This window comes from Poecilia latipinna, unplaced genomic scaffold (assembly GCF_001443285.1).
Source record: "Poecilia latipinna isolate Pla-1442-1.1 unplaced genomic scaffold, P_latipinna-1.0 Scaffold1572, whole genome shotgun sequence".
In the NCBI taxonomy this organism is placed as follows: Eukaryota; Metazoa; Chordata; class Actinopteri; order Cyprinodontiformes; family Poeciliidae; genus Poecilia; species Poecilia latipinna.
This window is the reverse complement of record NW_015114188.1, coordinates 119,803-147,405: the sequence shown is the minus strand read 5'-3', so window position 1 is coordinate 147,405 and position 27,603 is coordinate 119,803. Positions and strand designations below refer to the sequence as shown.

The following is a 27,603-nucleotide window of genomic DNA, read 5'->3' as shown; positions in this document are numbered from 1 at the left end:
GAAAATAAACTCATTTTTATTCACAAACAACAGTAGTGAGAACAATACATTTGTATTCTTCTGCATTAGAATAATTTCAAGCATATTGTTTATATAATACATAGTTGAGGCACTTGAGAAGAATCAGCAGACAGCCACACACATTCCAGCTTTTAATGGGCAGACACATTATATACAAAACAGGCTCAGGACGGAGTGAATTTTGCAGACATCAGTTCCCAGCGGAGAAGGAAAGAAGCCCAGGAAAAGTGCTTCAGCCGGATTATACATCATGCAGGTCATGGGCGTTTCTTGGTAGTGGTCAACGAGAGCTGGAAGGGAGCTCTGCGGAACGGACCTATTTCACACCTGGGATTGCTGGGGGTTGCCTCCTGGAGGGAAGATCAGACACAATATATCACTGTAGGGTTGGACGACGAGGAGTATGTTTGAGAGAAATCATGTGAGGGACATAGTTTGGACAGTCTTTGGCCAGAGCGGTTTCTGTGCATGCAGGGCATGGCGAAGTGAACCTGTTCCAGATTATCTCGCATTTTAACCTCAATCTTGCAAAAGACCAACATGAAATAAACCTAATTGGTCGGAAAAGGGTATACGTTTTCAAAATGTTTGTTCAAATAAAATATGAAAAGCTTGTCATCCATTTTGCACTCGGTCCCTTTTACTCTGAAACCACTTTTAAAAAAGCAAGCGCAGCCATTTTCCTTCTGAAGGCTTCAAACGTTCGTTGCAGACAAAACACATAAAAGTTCAAAGGCTATGAATACTTTTGCGAGACTTATTTCTATTTGCTCATAATTCCAGAAACACTACAATGTGAATGTAGAGAATCCTAAAGAGAGGTTAGTGTGGTTGCAAGAGGCAGTTACAGAAAGACTGAGTGCACGAAAGCACCTAAGGAACCATTGGAGAGCACAGAGGAAATGAGGCAGAGCGAAAAAGAAGAGCCACGCCAAAAGCAGGGGAGGAACCAGCGAAAAGAAATGAAGAAAAAGCACCAGAAAACGGCATATGGAGGAACGGAAAAATAATTGTTACTGCATGAGGGGAAACTCTGAACGGCCATAAAACAAATGCATGCTTGAGGAAAAGGGGAAAATGGGGGGAGATGAATGACTGATGTAAAGATGAAAACTTGACTAAGAACTCAGCCTGTTGTTTCTGGCTCTGGTAGAAAGCTGCAAGAAGAAAAGTCCTGTCTACTGAGGCTGTTGGGAAGGGGGGGTGAATATGAGAAACACATTTTCCAGCAGACCCCCACCCAGCTCAAATATCAAGTCTCTGCCCCTGTGCCTCTGCAGAGTAGCTGGTGATTGTGTACTTGCGCAGAGTGCGTGCCTAAATATCCAGATCTTTCGAGGCCTTCGGGTCAACGTGATACAAAGAGTCGCGTTTTGGGGTTAGGATTTCTCTGTTTCGAAGTCACCTTGGGACACTGGTCGTGACGCGGTTGTGTTGACCGGTGAGCTGCTGGAGACCGTCTGAGGAAGAGTTGGGTCCAGAGGGATTTACACTAGGAGCAGGCGGAGCGTGGCCCCGGATCACCGGCCTGCCAGCGGTCGCCGAGTTTTTGGGGTGTGTTGAGCTGGAGGGAGAAGAGAACCTCAAATAACTTAACTTTCACCCCCTTGTTTCCTGTATCCATAGCATCCTGCTGACATTCCAGGCTTTTGTGATGTAAAAATCAAAACTATGATAAACTTTCTCAAACTCCCCCCCCCCACCCCCTAAATAGAATTAGGTCTCTTAGGATGGGAAAAAAAACAAAAAACAATCAGCATTAAGCTGGCTGTAAACGTATGCACACCCTTTGTTAAAAAAACCTTTTGGGTCAGTATCAGTACTCATGCTTCTGTCTTGACCTGAAGTTTTGTCCAAGTCCATCAGATTGTAGGAACATCTCTTGTCCACAGCACTCTTTAGGTAACCCTACAAATTTCTCAGTGAAATTAGCTCTGGACTTTGGCTAGACCATTTTCAAACCAAACGAAGTCATTCTTTTGTTTATTTGGATGTATGTTTGGTCTCGTTGTGAGACCAAGCATACATCCCTTTTTTTTTTTTTTGCCAAATTTACTTTTTAGAACTGTGGCGTAAAAGTTCAGCTTTGTTTTGGTCACTTTGGAAGAAAAGAATGCCGTCTTGTCCAGAAACACGAAGTGCAGGAGATTGGTGTCACATGTACAACACAACCGGTACTTGTTAAGAAGTTTCTGCAGGCCTTTTCTTTGTCTTCTCAGCCTCTCTGGTGAGTTTCTCTCATTTTCTGAAATGTCTTTTTTTTTTTTTTTTGTCTGTGTTGTTGTCTCTCATTTATTAGTGGTTATCTTCTCAGTGCCATGGTCTACATGTGATGCAGTCAGTTTTGTTTTACCCTTGTCCTGACTGATACCATTGCACAATGAGATTTCTTTAAGATTCACTTTGGCTAAAGGATGCAAAGACGTAAAAGGAATGAAATTTCTACTTAGAACGCTTAAATTTATTTCCTGCTCACCGGTTTCACTCTAACTGCATTCAGAAATCAAAAGCTGCTTTAATAAAGTGTTCACTTATACGCAAGATTATTGCAACTTTTCCTTTTTCTTTCTCGAAGAAGGTGCTTTGTCTTTTGGATTTATGTCCCATATGTGGAAGAAATCTACAATAGGTTAACAAAGTTTAATTTTCTTTTTTTTACATCATAAAAACCTGACATTTCAGCAGCTGCAAGAGCCTCTAAACCCATCAAATTTGTACCTTTGGTGCTGTATCCAGGAAGAGTCTACGGGTGGAGGAAGCGGGGTGGTGAAGGTAGAGGTGGAGATCTCTCCGATGACGGTGAGCGCCTCCTTCAGGGCAGAGTGTTTACGGAGCACTTCCTCGCGGTGTTGCTTCTGCTCCGGTGACTCATCCATCAGAGCCGAGCATTCCCCCAGAGCGTAGAGCTGAGCCAGGAGCTCGGAGCTAATGAACTCCTTCACCTGCACAAAGGGACCGGACACTGATGTGACGAGCCTTAACCGAGGAGGCAAAGCAAATCTGGCTCCGAATTTTAAAATTTCATATGGTGGAAAGCACGAATGACAAACGATTCAACAGTGCGGCCTAAAGAGCTTACACTATTGATCATGAGGTGCATAATGGTCTTTGGCATCAGATCCCTCACGGTCTTATAGATGATGCTCATGTAGGAGTCAACCAGGTTGCGGATGGTCTCCACCTGCCTCTCCAGCTGAGGGTCTGTGAAGGTCTGAGCTCCGTTTTCCTGCTCCTCTGCCTGTGTGATACAGGAAACCATTCAGTATACCTGACATACTGACAACACATAGCACAGCGTGAGATAGTGCGGGGATAAAGTTACTCATAAATGTGTACGCAGTGCAACGTTGTGTCATGTAGGGAGTCGAGAAGAAACACAGTTGACAGAAAAAGAACAAGAGACAAGAATGGGGGGGAACAAAAAAGATGGAGGGAGAGAGGAGGGGGAGAAGAGAAAAGAAAAAAAAGTTGAACTGGTAAGGGTTGGAGAGCTGCTGATTAGAAACAGACTAGAACACACACGCTCTCTCTCTCTCTCTGTCTCTCTCTCTCACACACACAAACACACACACACACACACACACACACATGTTGCAGTGACATCACTGACCAAGAATGCGGGCTAAAGAGCCAACGACAGAGCGGGATGGAAGGGGTGGAGGGCTCACTTTTTCACTTTGGCAAAGTGGGGGGGAGTAAAGGGGGAGCATGGAGAGAGAGGGCTGCAGGGTTGTTCCTCGGGTTTAAGGTTAGCAAAGGCAATGGGGTGCATGGGACACAAAGGTGCGGTGCATGCAGGTGGTGCGTCAAAGGTCAGGCTTTGATTTATTTAGGCTAAATCGGGGGTTAAAGTACTGACGGCGTCTCTCTCGGGGTAGACTCCGGCCCGCAGCAGAGATGCCTTCCAGCTGTCCAGCTCCTCCTGAGAGTTACAGGCCAACTCCAAGCATTTGTAGTCCTTGTACACGTTTCTGCAATTCATTATAATAATGTTAGAAGTGGAGAAAAAAAATCCCCCCCCACACACACACAGAAACAGACAGATATTTCAAAATCTCTAAAAATTGTAAACACTGGCTGGGAGAAAATCATTTATACCTTTCATTTTTTGTTTACATGTTACAACCACACGCTGAGGTATATTTCATTTTATGGGATTTCATGTGATAAGCCAACAAAATGCAATGCCTATTTGTGGAGTAGAAGGAGAAAAAAATATATAAAGGTTTAACTTTTTTCTTTTTTTACAAACAAAAATCAGAAAAGTGTGAATTTATTTTCAGCCTCCCTTATTGTCATGCCCCTAAATAAATTCCAGTACTACGTTTGGCCTTAAAGTCACCTGATCAGTAAATAGAGTCCATCTGTGTGCAATGTAATATCTGTTTAAATCCTGCTGTTCTGTGAAGGCCTCAGACGTTTGTCAGAGAACATCAGAGAACAGCGTCATAAAGACCAAAACACACAGCAGTTAGTAGGGATAGTTTATGAAACAACTCACAGAAAATTGTTCAGTTTATCATTTGAAAATGGAAAATGCTTCAAGTGCAAACCTAGCAAGACACAAACATCCACCAATAACAATAAGTTGGGCAAGAAGAACATTAATCAGTGAAGCAGTTAAAAGGTTCACGACACCTATTAAAACCTACGCACCAAACAACGGTTGCTCTGCTTTTCACATGTAACACTGTTTAATGTGCTGTCCTCAATTAAATCAATTTGATCTGAATTGAATTAGTGGTGCACTCCATAAATCTGCTTCTGTGAAAGCTGACGTCAAAAGAAACGTACGAGAAGTCCCACTTTGAGTTTTGCAGAAAGAGAGAGAGAGAGAAAGAGAGAGAGAGAGAGAGAAAGAGAGACAGAAACAGACTTCGTAAGACTTGAAGCTGAGGCAGAGGTTCATCTTCCAGCAGGACAACCTAAACATTCAGCCAAAGCTTCAATTGAATCACTTCAATCGAAGTGATTCAACTGAATCACTTCGATCAAAGCATATCGATGTGTTAAAATGGCCCAGTCAAAACCTGGGGTTAAATCCAATCGAGAATCTTTGAAAAGGTTCGAAAATTAGTGCTTCCAAATGCTCTCTATCCACTCTGACTGAGATTGAGCTATGTTCAAGGAAGAATGGGTCACTTCTAGATCTGCAACGTTCCCCTAAACACTTGTAGCTGAAAATGTGGCTCTAATTGATCAGGGAGGTAAATACAAAAATGTAGTTTTACTGAGACAACAACCGTCACTGGAAGACACATTCCAACAGATTGAGGTGTATTTGTATTAAAATGATCACGACCGTCGCTGCTTCCCGTGTCAGACACAGTAAATGTCACCAGAACATCTATGTCCTAAGTGTGTTGTAAATATTGCTCCCTATGCTAATAAGTTTTTGAGATTTCAGCCATCGGTCTCAATGGGTAAGGAAAAACTATTATCGAGTCATCAGAAACATATCAGTCGAACAAAATACTGAACGATGTTTACGACCAATCCAATTTACGGCGTGAAGACTCGTGACGGTCGGGCTGGCCTCCCCCGTGTTCCCTTTGAATGACTGTTGCTGTAATGATTACCGCAGCATGATTGTTCTGTGTAAACCGAAGCTGGGTCAGCTTCAATATGGGAACCGCAGCGGGAGAACAGCTTCTTGTAAAAAATAAAAATAATAAAAAAAAAAAAAAAAGCAGAAAATATTTCTGTGGTTGGGCTGTATTCAGCAGATTTACATGAAGCACGGGCTACAGTCAAATCAAGTGTAAAGAGAAGCTGATGCAGAAGAAGACAGAGAAAAAAACATTTTACACAATCTGTGCAAACCGGTTGTGTCAGGAAGCACTAATTATTCCTACTGCTGCTAAAATAGCATGATTTGACTGTTACAGCTATGATAACACTATTATATGGTAATCTGATTTTGATGAATAAACTATTGGAAAAATATTGAAGAAGCATCCCCCAAAACTGAATGTGATTTTTAAAGTGCTTATTATGCAGAAAATTCTAACTGTTTTACTCTCTGCATGGCAGTGTGAGTATGATGAACTGAAAGTAGATGGTTACAGGATTGGGCTATCGCTTGGGTATGTAGCCTGCAGTCAACTGCTTTACAGACATAGCACATGTATCCTAACGAGATAAAAATTACGATGCCTACCAAACACTTGGAAATAACTTAAAGTTTCGGTATTTCTTTTTACTTTGGAGTGCATTTACCGTGCGATCCGTTTTTGCGGCATTTTTCTCGATGTTCCCTTAGAGACCAGACTCTTGAAAAAATAAATGTTAACCAAAGATAGGAAGGGCTTAGTTTTAGGGTTGAGAAGATATACAAGAGCTACGACTTTAGTGTTTAAAAAAAAAAAAAAAAAAAAAAAAAACAAGTCATTTTGCATGTTGTTAATATGTTTAAAAAAATGAATAAAGTCAAGTCTAAGCAAGAAAACTCCAAATACTAGAGCGTTAAATAAAAGAAGCACTCTCCATAATAGGAGTGATAAGTGGGGCTCTTTTAGTTTACACACCATGAATGATTTTTTTTCTTGTGAGTGAGGGCAAAACGTGGGAGTCTTCTTTCTGCCAGCTGATCGGCACTGCTTTCCTGTAAGTTGGGGAAAAACCGCACTCACTCACTCACTCACTCATTCTTTCTGTGGCGTCTCATTACAAGGACTTTAAACCGTGGGAACGGTATCGTGTAAAAGGTTTTGTGTTTCTTAAATGTATTAAATCCTTGCAACACCTTGATACCGGCAACGGCCCCTCGTGCAAACATTCAAGGACGATTTCTGAATTTCAGCCCCCATAAATTTGCTTGAAAACCTTTTGCTGTTATTTCCATCATGCACCTTCCCACTTTTAAAGCTCATCTTTCCCTTAGCCGTTGGTCTTAAACATCCCACCCACTTCAGTCGGCATTACCGTCTCTGTGCAGCGGCTGTGGAGCCAGCACGGTGAAGTAAGACACAACTTCAGGCCGCGGAGCGGGGCCGTGGCCCATCTGTTAAACATTTTTCTTTAATCGCCCAGTTGTTTTGTTGTTCCTCTCTCACATTCGGAACATGCAGCAATGAACCTCAAAAATGCGAAACCTTTGTGTAAAAAAACAGCAGGAATAAAGACAAGAAACTGGGAAGGCTGTACCAAAGAAATAAACCCCCAAAAAGAGAGAGTTTTATAGAAAGATCAGGAAATGGTCTTTCAGTTTGTGGGCTTATAACTGGTCTATGATGGGTGAGGCTAATATGTCAGGGTGTGGTGGCCTAACGGAGAGGGAGTTAGGCCAACCATGACAATACTGGACCGCTACTATGCTACAAGAAAGACACTAACATCCGTACACATACTATAAATGTTCTCTAGTCTGATTTATCACGTACATCATGATTTCACTCTTGTTATCTTTACTAGCCTCTGCTCTGCTCATGAGCACTGGGAGGTTTTTATTTTTTTGAATTTTTTTTTTTCTTTTTCACTCACTCGCTTTGGGAATTTTTGCAGAGCCACAACCGCCTCAGATTTAAAGTTTCCTGAGGTTTTTGATTACTGTCATGTAGGGACAAAGCAACTGCTATGTCTGCCCCCCTCCACACACACAAACACAGAAAGAGAAACAGAGAGCATGAGGTCTCAGAAAGAGGTGGGGAGTGTGCGTGCGCGCGCGTGTGTGTGTGGAGGGGGTTGGGGCGGGGGGGGGGCGCCACAGGACAGACTCTGACACATTCCTGGCTGATGGCTCTGATACTCTCTCTCCTGCCTTCTTTCTTCTCTCTGCTCTTCCAATTCTTCTCCCCCCCACACCCCGCTCTCCTTTTTGTGGTGAGTCGAGCAATTCTTTCCAAACATGAGCAGCCTCATCTCTGATCCAAGCTCTCTGGCTTTGATTAGCTGCTTAATGAGCCTGCCGTCGGTATGCTGCGGTCCACAGGCGCATTCTTTGCGAAGACGCGTACACAAATGCTCAAACGCCTGCGGCCACCTTCAAACTTTGGGGGGTTTTTCTGCGTCCGAATCACAGGGCTGAACGGAATTATAGACAAAGCCCATATGCTTTTGTACAATCAAGCCAGGCTTTGGGTCAGCTCCAGCTCCTAAACACTGCTCTCATTTCTCAACTGCTTTCACTTTTTTCTCCCTTTTTCACACTCATAAAATCTTCCCCTTAACAGCCTGGGACGTACTCTAGTACCCAAATGCAAATGCTTTTAGTTAAAGTGGCGAAGCTGAATGAAAGAGGGTTAGTGCAAGGGCAAATTACCAATCTAACATCTCCTCCTTTTCCTTGCCTGACACTGTCCACCCTCATAAAATATCACCGACAACTCGAACACACAGGTGACATGAGCAGCACTCCCATTTCTGACTCAGACGCTGACTCACCAAACAAACACAGACACACACATGCACACACACACACGCACGCACAAGTGCACGCACACAAACCTTAACTCCGTGTTGAAGATAGCAAAAACAAATTTGCTGGACATGAAGCCCTTTTCCACATCTCTGAGCTTTAAGTTGTCCAGAGGAAGCATGTACTTCTTCTCCTTCTCCTGGAAAAGAGTGTGGAAAGATAAAATTTGACAGAGGCACGCAGAGTAAAATATGACATCACAAAAAAGGCAACATTAGTGTTGATAGCAAGAGACAACAGAGACTGAGGCAGGTTCATTTGGGGGCTAAAGATAAAAAATTGTCTGGTAGTAAATACATCCCACTCTCTGCCTTAAAGAGAGAAGGGCCAGGAGACGGGAGGGCAAGGAGAGGGGAGGAGGACTTGTTGACTACTGTATTAATAGAGCCCCTCAATTATACAGTACTTTCGCAGAGCTATTTCACATTGGGTAATGTTAGAACCACAAACTTTAACAGATTTTATTCGGGTTTTTATGGTATGGACCGACACCAAGTTGTATTAAACTGTAAATCAGAAAAATGACACTTTAGGTTTAGATTTCCAAAGTTATTTTACAAATACAAATATGAAAGGTTGAGCATGCAATTATAGCGAGCGCCTTTTACTCTGATATGCCGAAATAATGTTCAATGAAGGCCTCAGAAGATTGTGAAAGAACAATAGTGAACATCATGAAGACCGAGGACCACGCCAGGGAAGTCACAATTAAAGTTCATTTAAAGTAGGGGTAGATTGTAAAGAAAAATTCAAAGCTTGTTGTAACAATGAACTGAGGATCGTTCAAGCCATTCTCCAAAAAAGAGAGGCACAACTGCAAACCTGTAAAGACGTTACTATCTGCCTAACCTGACAGGCCGGAGCACTAATTAACAAAAACAAAACAAAAAACAAAACAAAAATAAAAAACAGGCAGATATCTTTGGAGCACCTGCGGGAATCCACAGCACAGGTGGGAGGATCTATCAAGAGGATATCTATTAGTTTCTACATAAATGACAAATCTAAAAGGTAAACTATTTGAGGTTGGAAAATGTTTTAAATTTAGGCAGAAGCTTTTTCTACATTTTGGAAGCATTTACAGCTTGAAGTCTTTTTGAAATTGATCCCGCAAGCTTAGCTCACCTATCTGTAGGTAGTTTTTTTCTTTGCACTACTTCACACACTCCATCAGGTTGGATGGAGATGTCTGTGCAGACATTTTACTTCCTGATCTCTCCAAAGATGTTCAATCGGATTCAAGTATGGATTCTGGTTTGGCTCTCCAGGTGAGTTCTGAAATTATTCCTTTGAGATCTCGGCCATGAGTTTTGGGTCATTGTCCTGCTGAGAAATGAGGTCAAGACTAGTCTGACAGTTCCTGCGGCTACAAAACATTACCGTAGCATAATCCTGCCACCACCATGCTTCACTGTGGGATGGTATTGACCTGGGGATGAGTCGTGGTTGGTTTATTGTTTTTCAAACATGATGTGCCTAGCATTCAGACCAGAGTTCAATCTTTGTCTCATCAGACCAGAGAATCTTGCGTCTCATGATCTGAGTCCTTCAGGTGCCTTTTGCCAAACTCCAGAGTTGCTGCCATGTGTCCTTTATTAAGAAGTGTCTTTTGTCTGAACTCTCTACCATACAGGCCCGACTGGTGGATTGCTGCAGGTGGCTATCCTTCTGGGAGGTTCTTCTCTCTCCATAGAGGAACACTGGAGCTCTGACAGGTTCTTGGTCACCTCCCTCACTAAGGCCCTCCTCCCCAGGTTGTGCAGTTCAGATGGCTGACCAGCTCTAGGAAGAGTCCTGGAGGTTCCAAGATTTTTTTATTAACCAATGATGGCCACTGAGCTCATTGGAACCTTCAAAGCAGCAGGATTTTTTTTCTGTATCCCTCCCCAGATTTGGGCTTCAAGACAATACTGTCTCTGAGGTCTACAGACAATTTCTTTGATTTCATACTTGATGTTTGACCTCTGACCTGCACCGTCAACTGTTGGACCTTACATAGACAGGTGTGTGCCTTTTCCAAACCGAGTCCAATCAACTAAATTTACCATTTAAGGTTGTGAAAATATCTCAAGGATGATCAGTAGAAACAGCTTAGCTTTATGAGGTGTTATTCCCTTCGCAAATGTCATGTCTTCATTTTCTGCTATTAACGAATTTGCAAAACACATCGAGAACTGTTTTGGCAAATTTTTTCACATTGCCATAATTAAATATTTGTGTGTGGAATTTTGAGGAAAGAGATTAATTATTTGGAATAAGGTTTGTAACATAGCAAAATGTGGAAAAAGTGAAGCGGCGTCAAAAAGCTTTCTGGATGCTCTGTACAATCAGTGCTAAATCAGATCAAAGCATAATCGTGTAGCAAAACTGCACAGTTGAGTCTGGGCCCACGTATAATTGAGAATCTGTGGCAACTTGAAAACTGACATTCACAGACGCAGATGCAGCAAAGGACCAAAAAAAAAAAGCACTGAGATGTTCAAAACTGGCTGAGACATACAGCAAAAAACCCTGAAGCTATAATTTCATGTGGTTTTACCAAGTATTGACTTTTTGGGAAACTGAAAGCAAACGGGTGCCACGCCTTTTCAGATTTCTATTAGTAAAACCGTTTGATATCCATGTATCATTTTCCCTCCACACTACTTTGTGATGAACCATCCCATAATATCTCAATAAACTAAATTAAACTTTATTGTTTTAACATGAGAAAAAGAGATAAGCACACATTTCAAGGCACTGTTTACGAGATAATTCTTCTGCTGCCCAGTTACTCACTCACAGACAAAAGAGACAACAGATACGCCGCAGAAAAGAGCCAAAGAGATGTCTATAAGTTTCTACACTGAGACTCTTGAATGGCAGAAAACAGCTGAAGGAGTTGAGAAGCCGGTGTGAGGAGAACCAGACGGTATGGAGGCAGGGTATGATGTCGAAGTGAAGAGGGGAGGGAGGAGAGGAGGGGAGCACAAAAAAAAAAGCAAGAAAGATGCCGGGCCCACATGTGAAAGTCATTACTCAGGACTAAAGCTCTAACACAACATTTCTCCTGAAACGCAGCCCTTCCCCCTCATTCTTCCCCAGCCCCTCTGACTAACCTTGGAGAAGAGGCCTTCCAGAAAGACTAGTCATAGGAACAGCCATGGATGTTGTAAAATAAATAACGACATCCATAGAAAGCTGAGGATGCAGAGGATCTGCTAACTGTCCTGGATGCTCTGTGAGTTAAGATGTGCAAACATGCGTACTGGAGATTTGACAATACATTTAGGTCTTCCCTCTCTCAGTGCTCCCCTGAACCCTATGACTCTCTTCCTTTTCTCCCCTTTCCTTTTTTTTTAAAAAGAGGCCCACTTCCTGTAACAGACATTGAAAAAAAAATGACAGAACGCGATTGGCGCTAGTACAGCAACATCTGGGATCGCTTTAGAAAGAGGGGAGGGGAATGGAGTGAGTATAGGGTGCTCTGATGGGGTAGAAGTAGAAAGTATAGATGTAAAAAGAGAGGAGGAGGACGGATAGGGGATGACAAGAAGGATAGAGGGAAGTGAATTTTACAAAAGTATACAAGGAAACTTTGAGGAACATGGAAAGCAGAGGAGGCAGTGAAGAAGAAATGGCGAAAAAATCCAGACCACTGCAAAGTTGATTCCCCATGGGTTCCATCAACCCATATATGGCTGCTAAGTTCCTCCCTAACTCTCTCTCCGTCTCTCACTCCCCTTATTTCCTTATGCCTTCCCAGAGTGAACAGGCAGATCTCTGGCTGAATGAGCGAATGTGCCACGTCAAGACTGGATACTAAGCTGGGACACAGTCCTGCGGACAGCCGGCCCGACATACGCTAACGTCCGTGCAGGACAGACACCCACTGGAGTGGATGTCCGATGCACATGAAGACCTCTTACTCCCTCGACCTGGCGTCCAGACCGGATAGCGGGAAAAGCAGCTGAATTATAGAGGAAACTTTTCGCCAACTCGTCCTCTGGCTTCTGGCGGGAGAGCTAGCCGACGACCACTGATGGAAGGGGCGAGGCCGGAGAGAGGGAAGAGAAAACAAGAAAAGGGGTCCTGCTCCGTCATCCCAGTGTTCAGACTACCTGTTCAGGATCTTTCTGGTGTACAGTAGTCTGCACATTGGTTAGACTGTGCATGGAAGAGCATCAACGGCCAAGACATCAGCAGCATCTGCTTGCAAGGACATGACAACTAGCACGTAGTCTTTGCTCGGGCAACTGTATGGTCTAGCATTGTCGTGTTGTGCAAGATGTGCAAATGCTTTCAACAGTCTGTTCAGTTCTAATTTTTGTTACATAGAAATCAGTTCAATGTCAAGACAAGTGATATCGATTTTGTAGATTTTTCAGTTGTCGTCTGTAAAAGAGAAGGAATGTCTAAGTCAGAGAGTAAAAGCTAAAGAAAGAGAATTGCATGACTTAAGGTGACTACCATTGTGATAATGCCTTAGTATTAAATGTAAACCTCTTGCATCAAGACTGTACAGCAACCTTTTCGGGGTTTTTTTTTAGCTTTTTGTTTGAGTTTCTGCATGTGGATCTGAAATGCAACACAACAGCTCTTAATCATAGCTTTTATTTGCAGGAATGTACCGTATGTTGGTGCATATTTGTCTTCTGTGGTATCGGGGCGGTTTGCGAAGTACTGTGCATCCGAGCTGTGGCGTTTGAAGCCGTCCACTCCTTTTCCTTGAAACTAAAGGATTTGTGATATGGAGCAGGCCTCTCTCACACACACACAGAGGAGTAGCATCTAGATTGAGTGTATATAGGCATGAGCCGTCTGTTTTTCTTCAGGATGCCTGGTGGAGCCCTGGCAGTGAAATGGGTGCAGGAATGTGTGTCTGCTCAGTGTGCTGCTCAGTTTAAACTCTGAACTATTATTCTAGGCCCTCGGTATGAGGTCAAGGCAGGGTACAAATGCACAGAAAGCAGATGCAACGCACAGCTGCAGTTTTTTTTTAAAAGTGTGGATACTTGTAATTAGCTGACACGAGGATGGTGGGAGAGATGGGAGATGGAGTATTTGCTGCGGAGAAGTAAGGGAGGAGAAAAGGTGGGATTGAGATGGAGGGGTTTGGGGAGGGTCACAAAGGGGAGGTCTGCAGCATAGGAGCAGCCATGTGGGATTTCTCTGGGCAGATCTTGGACGCTGGTGTTTGGACAAAGCTTCAGATTTTCCAGCCAGGAATGTGCACAGTCCCAGAGAGACTGCCAACCACAGAGGTGGGGGGGAGGGACGGAGACTTGGGGAGGGGGTGAGCCAGACTGAGAGAGGCAGAGTAAAGAAGGAGTAACAGGCAACGAAGGCCCAAGAAAAGAGAAAATAAAAGAAGGCAGCAGTCAAAGAAAAGAGAAATGTCTGTGGAGGTAGTGCGTGGGTGGGGGAGTTACGAGGGCGGGAACCGAGCGAGAGAAGAAGCAGAAGTTTTGATTTGTGCAACTCTCTGTACGTGCGTGTCTGCGCGCGGATTGTTCACACAAAGGCCGCGGATCTGATCTACTGTGATAACACGCGTGACTGAGAATGTAATCAGGCCTTCCAAACACAAACAGCTGATAAACCTCAAAATGGGGAGGGGATGCGAGCGTTGACCAAGAACTTGTCCGGCAGTGCCAAAACCCATTGATGCAACTTAGACGCAGATGGTAGCAAATCTGAGTTTTGCAAGCAGCAAGTCATTGTTGTTTTGATGTGACCAAAGGGCGCTTGTATTTATATCATTCCTAGCAGATGTCCTATGAATAAGTAAATGCTTCGTAAGGTCATACCAGCAGAGGCCTCTCTAGCACACACAGTGTGTGTACAATGTGTACGCCTGGGGCTGCATCTGGAACGCTGCGTTCAAGCAATCCACTGTTTATCTGAAAAGTGACCGTGTGTATGTCTGAGTGAGTGTATATTTTTCTCTGCTATTTGCATGCCACTTTGTTTACATCAGAGCCAACATGTGCTCTGTATGCTGTGTATACAACTCAGGCCACTCAGTCTTAGTGTGTGTGTGTGTGTATCTTAGTTTGGCTTGGGGCAGCTCCAGCTGTGTCAAAGTGAGCCGCTCCAAATGCCTGAACTCCCAGAAGAGGAAGAAAAGGAGGAGTAAAGGGGGGACGAGCGAGGGGGAAACTGGGAGGAAGACGGGGAAGCTGGGGGTGTCGGAGGAATGAATGGGTGAAATGGTGGGGGTCAATTGCAGGTCCAGGTGGCAGGAGAGGAGAGCCAAGAGTTAGATGGACAGAGAAAAAAAAACTTCAAGAGCATCTTGAAGTTCTGCAAGTAATGCAGTCATAACTTTTCTGAAGAGACAGAGACCTTAATTAGCTATTTAACATGGTCTTCAAACTATTCAGCCATGGTATATGCAAAAGCATGCTACGTGAATGCTCAACAAACCACGTTATTTGAAATTCGATTAGGAATGAAGTAAAATTTCATTAGCATTACTATTATTTTTTCCTAAGTTTTAGGGTGTTAATTGGAATCTTTGCTGCTATGCTTTTTTTCCCCCATCTTTTCTGATCGACATCCCAATACTCAGGCCGTCCCTTCTTCCAGCGTCATCAGCAGTGACCGGATGAGACTGTTGTGGTGTGTCTGCCTGTCTACACTTGCTGTGCAGACCTTCTGCTCCTGTACAGCAGGCACAGACAGGCAGACAGATGGCAGCCCCACTGACATCAGAATGGCTTGACCACCTCTTCAAGCTGTGATCACAAAAATAATAGCTCGTCACTCTGTCTAATTCCCTGTGCTTAACCACTTCAGCATACTGCTCCGAGCTGTGATGTGTGCTAATAAACTTTGGGTGAACTGACTGGACTACTGTGTTTTGGTTTGACTATTGTGATTTAATTCTAAAACCTGTAAACGGGTTTCTTGTTTAATGAACATGCAAAAAAATAAAAAATAAAAAAATGTGAACATCTGGGGCCTCACCTCTCCATCTTTGTACCAGGATAGGCTCTCTGTAGAGAGGATGAACCAAAACTCCTTGGCTCCACCTTTCATTATGCCAATGTTACTGATGGTGAGCCAGCCCTTTTGTATGACCTGAAAATCAGCCAAGAACAAGAAGCTGAGAAAGTACAATGACAACACCGTGGAAAAGTTGACAGGTTTGGCTTGTTGGAAGCAGTGAGACGCTAAGCAAAGGAAATACGGCGGGGAAAATAATAATTGACCATCTCCGTGTTTTTTCCCCTCTGTAAATATATTTCTAGTGGGCACGCTGAGACTCACACCAAATGTTGGTGACAACCCAGGCAATCAATCAATAAATAAAAAAAACACCAAAAACATTTCAGAAAACATTTGTAATGAAGTGGGAAAAAATGAAAAAAGAACCAAAAGAAAATGAGATGCAAAGACTTATTGAAAGCAAATAAAATATTTCGAAAAAAATTACTGCATCATATAAATTCAAACTAACATAAGTTGATTCAGATCTAAATGGGTGCCAAAAACATGCTTCTTATTATCAAAGTATCTCACAAGAAACATATAATAATAGCTAACAGTACAGAATATCACAACATTGTTTTTGGAAAAAAATACAAATGATACAGGTTGTAGGCATAATTCTAAATTTCTAAATGTTGGATCATAATCTAGAAGTGAAAAAAAAAAAAAACATTAACCAGCAGCAACTGGATTCTCCTTGTGAGATTTCATACAGTCAAAAAGAATAGTTAGAATAGCTGTAAAGAGAGCTGCCTATGGCAGAGAGCTTCATAAAAACCTGGACTCAGCAGTTACAGTTTTTCCATAAAAACTATAAGCTTTGTATTTAACTATAATGATTTCTACATAAACTCACTGCACAAGAAAAAATATGTTGTAGCTTGCTACAAAATATTTAGAGAAGTTAATTTAATACCTTCTGGATATATCTGTCATGGATCATAAATGGAGCAGGAACATAACTGCACATCGCCCCAAAAACCCTGCAACAACAGTAAAGTTTGGAGGTGGGAATATTATAATATCGCTGTTTTTCTGCATGTAGTTCTAGCATGGCAGGCTTTCATATAATTAAAGAAAGATTTAATGTTACTTAAATGTTCGCGATAAGAATGTGAAGATAAAACAACAGTGGTGGATTTGTTTCAGCTAGATAATGAGTCCGACCACAGAGCCGAGTATAGTTTTAAATGGTTTCAGCTAAAGAAAATGAAGCTGCTCAGTGGCCAAGTCAATCACCAAAAAAATCCAGTGGAAAGAACTTAACACTTGAGTGCATAATTCTGGAGTTTGCATCCCATTATTATTAATTTATTCAATTATTTTTGATTTCTTTGTATGTGTGTATCGCTTGGGTTGTCCCGACAACTGGATCTGTTTCATTTCATGTCAACTGGCCCTTTCAGAAATAAATTTACTTGAAAAAAACACCAGATAGCTTCAATGATTATTCTCCCCACAGTAACACAAAGAATAGAACTTGCTGGTAGAAAAAAAACAAAAAAAAAAACGGTAAACCAGTTTAGTAAACCTAAGTGGAAAAAAGAAGATTTTGCAAATTAGTAAGTTGTAAAATGCATCACATATGTTTTCTGATATTGCATGGTACCCAGAATATTTTACCACCAGTTAGGTTTTAGTAATCAAAGATTTATTAAACAGGTAAAGACTTTGTAGAAAGCAAAGACAGGAGTACCAGCTGATCTGAGAAAAACAAAAAAAACAGGAAGAAAGAGTTCAGCATGGGTGACAGACAATGCACTGTAGAGGAAAGATGTGCCATGAGTAAAACCAGAGGAAACAGGACATAATGCCATGATGTGGCATATACATCCTGCAAATAGGAAAAACCTTGCATAACATCTGTAGATATTTTAAAAATAAGAAAAGAACAAGCACATGCATATCGTTACGGTAGGGCAGTGTAGGCATTGCGACTGAGAAAAATGTGAAGAAGGTTCAACAGAAGCAGCATGCTGACCCCGAAGCCCTGGAGCCTGAATCTGGCATACAAATCTTCAAAAGAAACAGCGGCAGTGAAAAAGAAAAAAAAAAAAAAGAAAAACAGCTAAAAAAAGATTTGTCTCCTACTATTCGATTCGAGCGAAACACCACACCCTGTAGAAAAGCAGAAGATAAAGTACCACCATTAACGTTAACTCGGCTTTTTTTTTATCTACTGCGTTTTTGAGGATTTTTCGTAGATGCTGATCCTTTCTAAGCTAACTACTGTAAAAGCTCTGTGATAGATTGTGCAAGAGAGCACGACGTTCTTTTTTTTAATTTTCCCCAGGCCGTAGTTACAATCTGCTGCTGTTGAACAAATACTGTCAGCTTCATACGTCAAGGTTCCCGATGCAAGGCACGGGAAATGTGTTTTCCATTATTCCTGCTTTTGCATAAATGTGTTACGAATAAATCATAGCAGACTGGGACAAAAAAAAAAAGTCTTCATTTCTGGGAAAATTCAAAAACAATTATGGTTTCATTGCAGGACCTAAGACTGCAGTTCATACAAAACAAGTTGAAGCTACCAGAACAGAACAACTCCCATCAATAACGCACGACATAATAATAAAGCTTTAGATGTGGCAAAACGTAGAAAGATTAAATGAATCCAAATTCACTGTAAAATAATAGAATATTACAAGGTAGTTCAGTGGAAAATCTCTTTAAAAAGCATGTTTGATCCGTCTTAATTTCTGTGAAAAACGGCAAGTAACAAGAAATGAACAAGTCTGCTTAAAACTCACCTGGTTCCTTGCAATCTGTACTGAAGAGTTCATATTGCTTTGGCTGTTCACTTGCTGGGAGCTGAGAGGGATACATAGCAGATATTCTCACTCCTTGTTTCAACTTCTATTTCCCAATAATACAAATTCAGCAACTCACTTAGTGAAGCCAATAAAGTCCTCGTGTTTGGTGTTTATGTAGGCAAGCTGGATGTCAATAAGCAACAAGACCTAAACAGAGGAGACATTAATCAGAGAAATGGGCCGTTATACACTTTGTTATTTCAGCTAAATTACCTAAAATATTTTCCTTTGCACTGTGTAAGTGTGTGTGTGTGAACAACCTGGTCTCTGCATTTATTTTCCTGCTCTCGGATTTCAGTGATAATAATCCTCTCCGTCTCTTCTCGCAGTTGGGGAAAGGCGCTGAGCTGTGTGGAAGAAGAAACAGAACGGAAATCACATACGGCGGCGGCTTTAAATATACAACGAACGCACACCAGACATGCAGAGTGCCTTTCAAACGCATTCATAACCCCTTTAACGCTGCCGCATTATTTTTTAGCGATATGACACACAAACCCCGATGTAGTTTCTCTGGATTTTATGTGACAATCTGAACCAAAGTAGGACAAGTGGAAGGAAAATGAAAAATTTTTTGAAAAAAGTTTGTTTAACAATTTTTTGTCTAAAACAAGAGGGCAAGGATTTGATATTTGATTTGAAATATTTCAGGTATCTCTGGCTGTAGATTTATGTTGTACTGCTGGAAAGTAGAACATTTGTCTCAAGTCTTTCAGCTCCATTCATCCTCCGATCATCTTTTATCGGAGGAAAACAGATGATCCCAACTGAAAACATGGTATCCCCACAACATAATGCAACCTCCATTGTATTTTACTGCAGCAACGGTGTGTGTTCCAGGTTAGTTTTAGTTTTCCTCCACACAAACAGGCCAGAAGACTTTATTTTGGTCTAATGTGGCCAGACAACCTTCTTTCACAGGTTGATGTGTCCCCTGTATGGCTTGCGGAAAACTTTAAATGATGAGTCTTCTGACTTTCTTCTTGCCACTCTTCCGTAACGTTCAGATTTGTGAATTACAGGACTAATAACTGTCCTGTTAACAGATTCTTCCCATCTTAGCTATGAATCTCTGCAGCTGCAAAAAAGTAATGATGGGCCTTCTGACAATTTCCCTCTGTCTGCATTGTCAGTTTTCGGAGGGCAGCCATTTGTTCTTAGGTTTCCAGTTGTTCCATATTCTCTACCTTTTTGATGATGGATTTAAGAGCGAGTCTCTTCTTTTTTTAATTTATTTTTTTTTAATTTAACACTATATTAAATGTTCCCAGAATCTTAACCTGTCTGCTGCGTTCTGTTGTCTTCATGATGTGTTTGTTCTCTTAAGTTCTTTACAGAAAACTGTGATTGAACTGCACAAGGATGGATTTCATTTATTACTTAGGTGATCTTCTAAGCCAATTGGGTTGGGCTGGATTTTATTTAAAGGTATCAGAGTTAAGGGGGCTAAACACAAATGCACACCACACTTTTTAGATTTTTTTCCCTTTCATTTTTATAAAAAGAGAGAGTTTAATGGGTCTGAACACATTTGCAAAGTACAGCGTTTTCATACCTTGCTAATACACTGGTAAACAGTCGTAATCAGTTCCTGACTGACCATGTCAATGAATTTAATGCACGGCCCTTTAAGACTTGTTATTTGTTTCTTTACTATGGCTTCAAATGCCATGTCAGGTGTAAACAAGCCTGTCCTGTGAGGGGAGAAAAAAAAACAGAATTATATTTTGGAACTGAAGACTACAAATGAGGAAAGGGGGCTGAACTCTGTACTGCACCTGACTCCATGTATGTTTCGGATGGCATAGTTGATCTCCTGGCGGAGCTTCCTCTCGTCAGACTCAATCTTGGTGAGGACATCACACCATTACAATTCAACATTACAGCTACTGAGGATCATAACTCATCAGAGAACAGTTGTATCGCCGCTTGCCAAGCGCAACTCAAACACACATACCTTGACCAGCTCATTGGGGAAGCGTTCGTGGAAGATTTGGTTGATCCTAGCGCCTCCAGAGAGTGTCACTGTGTCCACTTTGTCACCGGACCCTTCGATTAGCTTCTCAAAGTCAACAGCCAAACGCTGAACCAACCTAAAGACAGAAAAACACACTGGACATCCACATACGCATCAATTAGAAGGCGCACGTAAGAATAAACACAAAGAGCGACTGACTGTAGCAGCGTCTTGGTCCTGCGTGAAGCGTCGTCTGGACTGAACTTCCTGTATTCTTCAGCCTTTCTATTCAAGGCCAGAAGCTGGCTCTGTAGGTGGCTGCGAAAGGCCGGCAGCGCTTCCCGGATGTGGTTTGTCAGTTGCTGCAAACAAGTACTGTCAATGCTCAAGTGCAACGCGTTTCTGATCCCAAGTAGGCATGCGGGAATTGACGTTAACCTGGTTGAGTATCCTTTGTAAATATGGGGTCCCCATGCGTTCAGCAATGTGTTTGTAGGCTGGATGGGACATAAAGAAATCTCTCTCTGATTCCAGGGCTGCCATGATGTCCTTGTTCCCATCAATGTCCTTCTGGCTGCGGTTCACAATCCCTATGTAACCTGGAGGAGGAAGAGGTAAAGCACAAGCAATGAGCATCTGGTCACTGTAGGCTACACCAACAATGTAGTTCTTCACGTCACTTGAACTTTTTCACCCCTGTAGACGTTACATTCACAAACTTTCATGATTTAACCTGGTTGTCAGTAATTGTAAATGTCAGTAATTAAAAGGAAAATGATATGTTTTGTGTAAATAAGAAATTATTTTTAAAAATGTGGAGCAAATATTTTGTGGGTATAGCCACTTTGACTTATACATCTAAATCAATTGCAGTGCAAACTACACCTGTGAGTCGTTTAATGTTAGTATAAGTAGCTATTCAGTGAACCCCCCCAGAGGTTTGTTAGGTAATAAAACAATACTCCAAGCTTCAATAACTCACAGAGAACTGTTTAATTTATCTAAAAATGGAGTGTGGCATAACTGCAAAAATCCTGTCAGCAATATAACAGTTTGGGTCAAAGTCTTTTCAACAGACAAAATGGCCCAGTCAAAATCTAGACTTCAAATCCAACTGATCGTCTGTGGCAATATGTGTGAAAAAATCAGTTGTTCTTCATCCAGCCTGACTAAGCTTGAGCTGTGAGCAACAATTTCAGCTTCCAACCAAATGATACAGACACACCCCAGAAAGAGATACAGCTTTCTATTGCAGAAGGTGGATCTGCAAATGTATTGCCTCAGGGAGACTGAATTCAAAAGCATGCCACACTTTTTAGATTTTCATTTGTCAAACACCAGCAAAAATTGTAACCTTGCATCATTTTCTTTACAATAATGTACTATTTTGCGTATGATACTCATATAAAATTTACAACATGCTAAAGTTTGCAGTTGTAACATGACATAATGTGGAAAGGTTTGAATGGTGTGGACACTTTTGCAAGATAGAAAGTCTTCTCATGTGAGACAAATTCAGCTCGGAACTTTTCCCTTACAGCCATTTTTTTCTCCCCATTATGACAACAGTGAGAAATTTGTGTGTATGCATAACAGAGGGGCATGTTGTATGAAGTGGGCCAAATCCCTGACTTAGAACAGTGATAGATGTAATAGCAGGAGACTTCAAATGTAATGCTCAGCTCAGTGCTGCTACATGAGCACTTATACCAGTGGGCTCCCATGGCTAATGGATTTCCACTGCAGGAGAAGCATGAAGGATCCCAGCAACTGGAGATGCTTTACTCATTCTGCACAGACACACTCTCTCCCTCACACACTCAAAACGCCTGCAGTCTACATTGTCCACATTTCTCACCCCTAACCACTCAACAGCAACGTAGATTGTTACAAAGTACAAATGTATGCGTGTAGGCATGATCTACACACTATTTCAGTTATAATAATAAAAAAAGTGGCTAAAACTGGAAGTGTGACAAATTATTCAAAAATAAAAGATCATTTCTTTTTGTCAACAAACCTCTGCGTAAGGGGAGCAACCGGTTTTCTAGTATTTCCTTAGCATCAGTTCCTTTATCCATCAGATCCAGCTTTGTGATTACACCAATTGTCCGCTGACCTAAGGCGAGGTAAAACAAAAAACTATATTTATTTATTTTTTACAATATATAATATCAATGTTATATCAGCTTTCAAATACATTTTTAAACTTTGGCCAATATATATATATTTTTTATTAATCAGGAGCATATTCTTCTAAGATATGCTAATTTGTTTTCACACAGTTTCATGGTTTGTTTGTTTATGTGAATCCCCATTAGCCATTGCTGTAACAATGGCTACTCTTCCCAGGGTCTACAGCATCAAAAAAAAATACATTTATCACAAAAACAGTTACACACACTTAACATAATATTAGAAACATAATATAATGATTCATAATGTACAATTATTGTTGTATTTTTCCACTAAGATTCCCTATTGCACATATATCTCTGAAACTAGCTTTCCTGTTCCATCTGTAAGAATAAATCAGCAGCAAAGCTATTCCACAAAGGCAGCCTCTGCAATAAAGCTTTAAATGGCTTACTGCCTCAGTCCTAGTTTTTTACTATCAATCGTATTGACTTTAAGTGTTTTGCTCAAGATTCCATAATGTCCAGGCCTGTCTCATTATTTTTTTTTATGATTCTGTTTCAACAAATTCCTTTTTGTCAGTTTCAAGTTATTTCACTGTCCAGTGTAGGCTTTTCATCTATACTGGCTACTAATCAGCTGAGCTTGGTTAACCAGTGTTTGTCAGTAGGGGAATCTTTAACACTTTCATTGGTCAACATCATTTCTGATACTCCATTTGCTGGGGATATGTAAACACAATTGAGAGTTTCCAATCGAAAACAAGAACTTAATGAGTCAAAAATCTGCCAGTCATCCCCCAGATAGATGCAAGTTACCTTGCGGGTCGACGTCTTTGGCCAGCTTAAGTGCATCTGAGTTGGCCAGGTCAGTGTTAGCGGGCGTGACAGCCAGAATAAGACAGTTTTCCTTACAGATGTACTGCATGATTATGTCTCGTATCTGGTACTCTATGTCTGCTGGCTGGTCTCCCACAGGTACTTTGGTGATGCCGGGCAAGTCCACGAGAGTCAGGTTCAGCACTTTAAGCACAGAAATAAACACACACAGGTCACAGCTATACCAGATATACCAGATATATGGTATCTAGTGGACAGGAACTGAGAAACACAGGAAAGACAAACTGCGTTACCATGAGGTGAGTAAATCTTGAGGGTGATGGGGACAGGAGAGATGCCTTTATTTGATCCTGTGAGTCTGCGTGTCTCCGACTCAATTTCCCTGCGGATATCACCGAAATCTGTGAACTTCCTTCCCTTGCAGTGGAAGAATTCCCCGTATTCTTGAAGGACACACAGTAAGCAAAAGAAACATCAGTGAAACAAGCGCGACGCCATCAGTAGATGTCTGCTTGACTCTCGTCATCACCAACACAGTGCTAAAGCAATTCTACTTCTATTTGGAAGCATTTTATTAAACGAGAAAAAGCAAAGGAGTGTTTAACACAACTCCAGCCTTTTAAGGTATAACATGTACTGCCATCTAGTGGTAACAGGGAGGACGTACTAGGGAGTGACACATGAACTGCATCTGTGATGTTTACCTGCGCTTGAGTTTAGGAGCTGAAGGATCAGCGGTCTCCGTGTGACAATTCCTGAACCCCGTGGAAGGAAGTCTCTGTTATATAATAAGGAAGACCGATTTTGAAAAAAAAAAAAATAAAAAAGGCAGACACACCCACACATACACACACGCGCACACACGCAGACAGACAACAGGCAAGAAGTAGTTTCAGAAACATGGTTTTAATTCTATTTGGAACAAACCAAGCTGTGACAATAACTGCTATGATGATATCATGATTTCCTAATACAAAGCGTCATACAATTTACATAGCACTGGCAGGACAAACTTGATGACAGAGACCACAAAAATGGTTTTCACCAAACGTACAGATTATTACTTGATGAAAGTGACGCAGAGGGGGCAAAATAACCCTCCCCTTTCCTATTAAAATCCTATTCAGGAAGTTTGTTTTACTACATCCTGTTGCCGGTCAGACAGCTTCTGAGGTCCACTACAGAAAGGATTGTCATAACACAATCCTGAAACAAAGGCCTGCAAAACAGGGCTAAAATATCAACATGGACACAGATGGGAACTGGTGTGTTCATCACAACTGCTGCTTCAGTTTGCTTTGTAACCTATTCAAACAACCACGCTATTCACCAAGAGAGCAGGAGTATTTTTAAAACCATGAAATCTTTCGTCCGTCTAGGGAAGATGGGACAAAATAAGGCTTTGCTCGGGCCGTTTTTACTCATATGAATAACTTGTAAGCTGACTACGATTGTGCTCCAGGAGTCACGTTGACCTCAGTCCTCATTACCGCCTTCAACAAAGCCTGCGTGTGAGATAAACTGCTGCTCTGAGTGCCGTCACAATGCCACGCCTGGCATCCACCACTTCACACTGGCAAACATGTCCAGGACGCTCTGTCGGACTCCATGATGTAGAACCCACAAACACTGGGAAATGCCTGAAATATCCGTTTCACTTGGTCGCCGAGAGGCCCTTATTGTTTTACTTTAGACCAAATAAATCACCCCACAGTACTTTACAAATTTATGCATGTAAGACTTGTAGTATCAATAGATTTGATTTTTTTTTTTTTTTGGATAGAAGATTAAAGGAATAGAAGACAAATTAATAAAGATCCAGAAATAGTTCTGAGAGTGATCAATAACAACAAACATACAGATTTTTGAAGGACAAATTGCTGATAAATTGACCCACAAAAGGGTGACGACTCAAACACCAGCTAATAAATGTCCATCCTTCCCACAAGTCATGAACTTCTCTAAATAAAAAGAAAATATTCAGAGTGAGACACTTTTAAAACAGAGAGCAGAAAAATCTAAACTAAATAGCTACAAATTAGGCAGAAGCTTAGATCATATTCATTAGACCTTTTCTATTCCTCATCACTCCCTACACTTCTGTTTATGCTGTAAATTAAGAGCATTAAATTATTGCCGTTCAGAAGTATTTAATAAAATGTAGCAGTGGTGCTTTTTAATATTGGTGGTATGGCTTTAACACAGTTAAGCCCAGAAATAGCTTTCTATTTCCTACTTGCATGTCCAGTCAATAGGAAGCAGGCACCACCTATGCTGCGCACAGTGGAGGAAATATTGCTGTTGGCATATGTTACTGAAGTTGGTATATGATTTGGAAACTGAAGCACTGTTTAGATAGCACAGACATTTTACCATCTCTAATTCAGCATCTTGCATATTTAGACGAGTAAGATGTCAAAATTACTTCACACTGAGCAAAGGTTTTTCAAACACAATTTGAGATTTACAAAATATTGAAATGAAATGAAATTTTATTCGAACATGATACAAATATAAAAATAAAATAGTGCACAGTAACAAGAAGTGCATAAAAAAGAAGAGAAAATACAGATTTTTTGTTTCAGTTAACATATCATGCTCAAAATGGGGTAGGAAGAAGTGAGAACTTATAAACTCCTACCCCCTAAATATTTCTTTTTTTGGAAATACCAAAGAGAATTTGAATGCCTCTTATGGCATTGTTTGCCACTTTATATTACTGAGAAGGCTTATATTGAAAGCAATATATTTGGAAAAGGGGAATTCAGATTTTTTTTTTTTTTTCAATGTTTCTGGCATGATACATAATAAAATGTGTTGGTGGAACAGTTGTTAGAACGTACGCTTTGCAGCAAGGAGGTTCCAATTTTGAATCTTCGCCTGCGCCCTTTCTCTATAGAGACTGAATGTTCTCCACATGCATTTGAGTTTTTACCAGATACTCCAGTTTTCTTCCACTGTGTCCCGGCACCTTGCAAATGCAACTGGTATAGATAATGGACATATAAATGTGGTTGTTTTTTTTTGGTGCAAATGTGTGTGAGGCAGGCGTACGATTCAGGTTAGAACCAGCAATACTAGATTGTGTAAGGCATAGCATTTATCCTTTGTCTTTTCGGTCTTCCTCCAAGTTCTACCAAGAAATGGTAATTCATAATTTTTCTAAAGTGGCAGAGTTTCTTCTCTGTATGGCTTTACGTCAATAAAAACATCAGTTAACTAACTATAATACATGTCAAATTTCTTACAGCATATTATTAGATAAGCATAAATAAATCCCAAACATAAGGATGTGATGAATAACTTTGGCTGAAAAACTAACCCCACCTGTGCACTTTTCCACATTTTCAAGCTTATGCAGTGGGACAACCAAGAGGTGGTCAGGAATGGACACCTTATGATGTTAGTACCTCCGCTCCTAATATTTTAATGCATGGCTTTTAGGGAGAGGAATAACATTCTTCTGTGAATATAGATATTCATGTAATAGGAACAGTAATTTAGCATAATTGACAACTTTTTGCAGGAATTTAAAAAATGTCCTAACATATCAAAACAACACACCAAATCAGCTGATTTTTTTTGGTGTGTTGTTACTAATAAACACAGTATACAAATTATTAGGTTGTTTAAAATGTAAAGGTTTTAAATTTCCAACAGAACATACGAATACATAAACCTGAAGTTCTGTTTTGGCTTTTTGTTTTAGTCACTCCGAGATTCCCCCTTCATTCTGGATGCGCCCCTGCAGATAGTGAAACTCCACGTGGAGTGATTCACGCACAAAGGTTTTTTTTTTTTTTTTTTCTGTTAACAGTTGAGTGATGATGATCTTACCTGCCAACAAAGTTTTCCAGCACGGAGCTCTTACCCGCGCTCTGGCCGCCCACCACGGCGATCTGCGGCAGGTGGAGGCTGCAGCTCTGTCCCACGGTGCTCAGAGCTTCCTGGAGCCGGTTGACCAGCGGGATCAGGTCCTCCATCCCACGGTTGCCCATCGCAACGAGGGCTGCTACCTGTCCAGCCCTAACTTTCCTGTTTTCCTCCCCTTTCTAGTCAACGCCACTCGACAGCGAAACTACCATATTTTAATGTTACTCGGGGTTATAAAGTCTTTATGAAGTGAAAACATAAAAACTTAAAGCATAGTACACACGAACAGGGCTGCTGCTGCTTTTTCCAAGGCAGGACCAGCCGTTAGCACTTCAGAGTAAAGAAAGTAACGTCGGTCCTTGTCGTTGTCAAAGAAAGAATATTCCCTATAAAGTTCGCTAAAGACATGTTTCTTCACTCAAACTTTAAAAAAATGTGTAGTGTTTCCTCTCCTCAAAACTCTGGACAAGTTTCCGTAGTTCCCCCTCTTCCCTAAGTTAGCTCCATGGAAAACAAAGTAGGAACGTTCTGCTTTGACAGCTAACGGAATGAAGTTTTCTGCGCATGCGC

General features: G+C 41.3%; 1 protein-coding gene across 3 annotated transcripts; it reads right to left on the bottom strand.

Annotated features, from left to right (window-relative positions):
- Nucleotides 1-27,603, bottom strand: dnm3a (dynamin 3a). Of its 3 annotated transcripts, XM_015058783.1 has the most exons (21): nucleotides 26,998-27,603; nucleotides 23,865-23,938; nucleotides 23,454-23,603; nucleotides 23,140-23,343; nucleotides 22,206-22,304; nucleotides 20,624-20,784; nucleotides 20,405-20,547; nucleotides 20,186-20,321; nucleotides 20,007-20,074; nucleotides 19,784-19,922; nucleotides 18,489-18,575; nucleotides 18,305-18,375; nucleotides 18,166-18,226; nucleotides 17,504-17,530; nucleotides 15,389-15,502; nucleotides 8,467-8,576; nucleotides 3,881-3,992; nucleotides 3,101-3,259; nucleotides 2,740-2,963; nucleotides 1,427-1,585; nucleotides 1-371 (listed from the first exon to the last, which is right to left on the bottom strand). In XM_015058783.1, exons 1-21 carry the CDS (start codon nucleotides 27,156-27,158, stop codon nucleotides 338-340), a joined length of 2,493 nt encoding a protein of 830 aa, XP_014914269.1. In that variant the 5' UTR covers nucleotides 27,159-27,603; the 3' UTR covers nucleotides 1-337. The 3 variants fall into 3 exon arrangements, with proteins under 3 accessions (XP_014914269.1, XP_014914272.1, XP_014914270.1); XM_015058786.1 differs by lacking the exon at nucleotides 1,427-1,585; XM_015058784.1 differs by lacking the exon at nucleotides 17,504-17,530.

Excerpts from the sequence above, each read along its gene's own strand:
- dnm3a (XM_015058783.1), bottom strand. The coding sequence starts at position 27,158 with ATGGGCAACCGTGGGATGGAGGACCTGATCCCGCTGGTCAACCGGCTC. Across the intron at positions 22,305-23,139 it reads CAAAGACGTCGACCCGCAAG|GTCAGCGGACAATTGGTGTA; the intron begins GTAACTTGCATC and ends ACCTCGCCTTAG. Across the intron at positions 20,322-20,404 it reads AGGACCAAGACGCTGCTACA|GTTGGTTCAGCGTTTGGCTG; the intron begins GTCAGTCGCTCT and ends TTCTGTCTTTAG.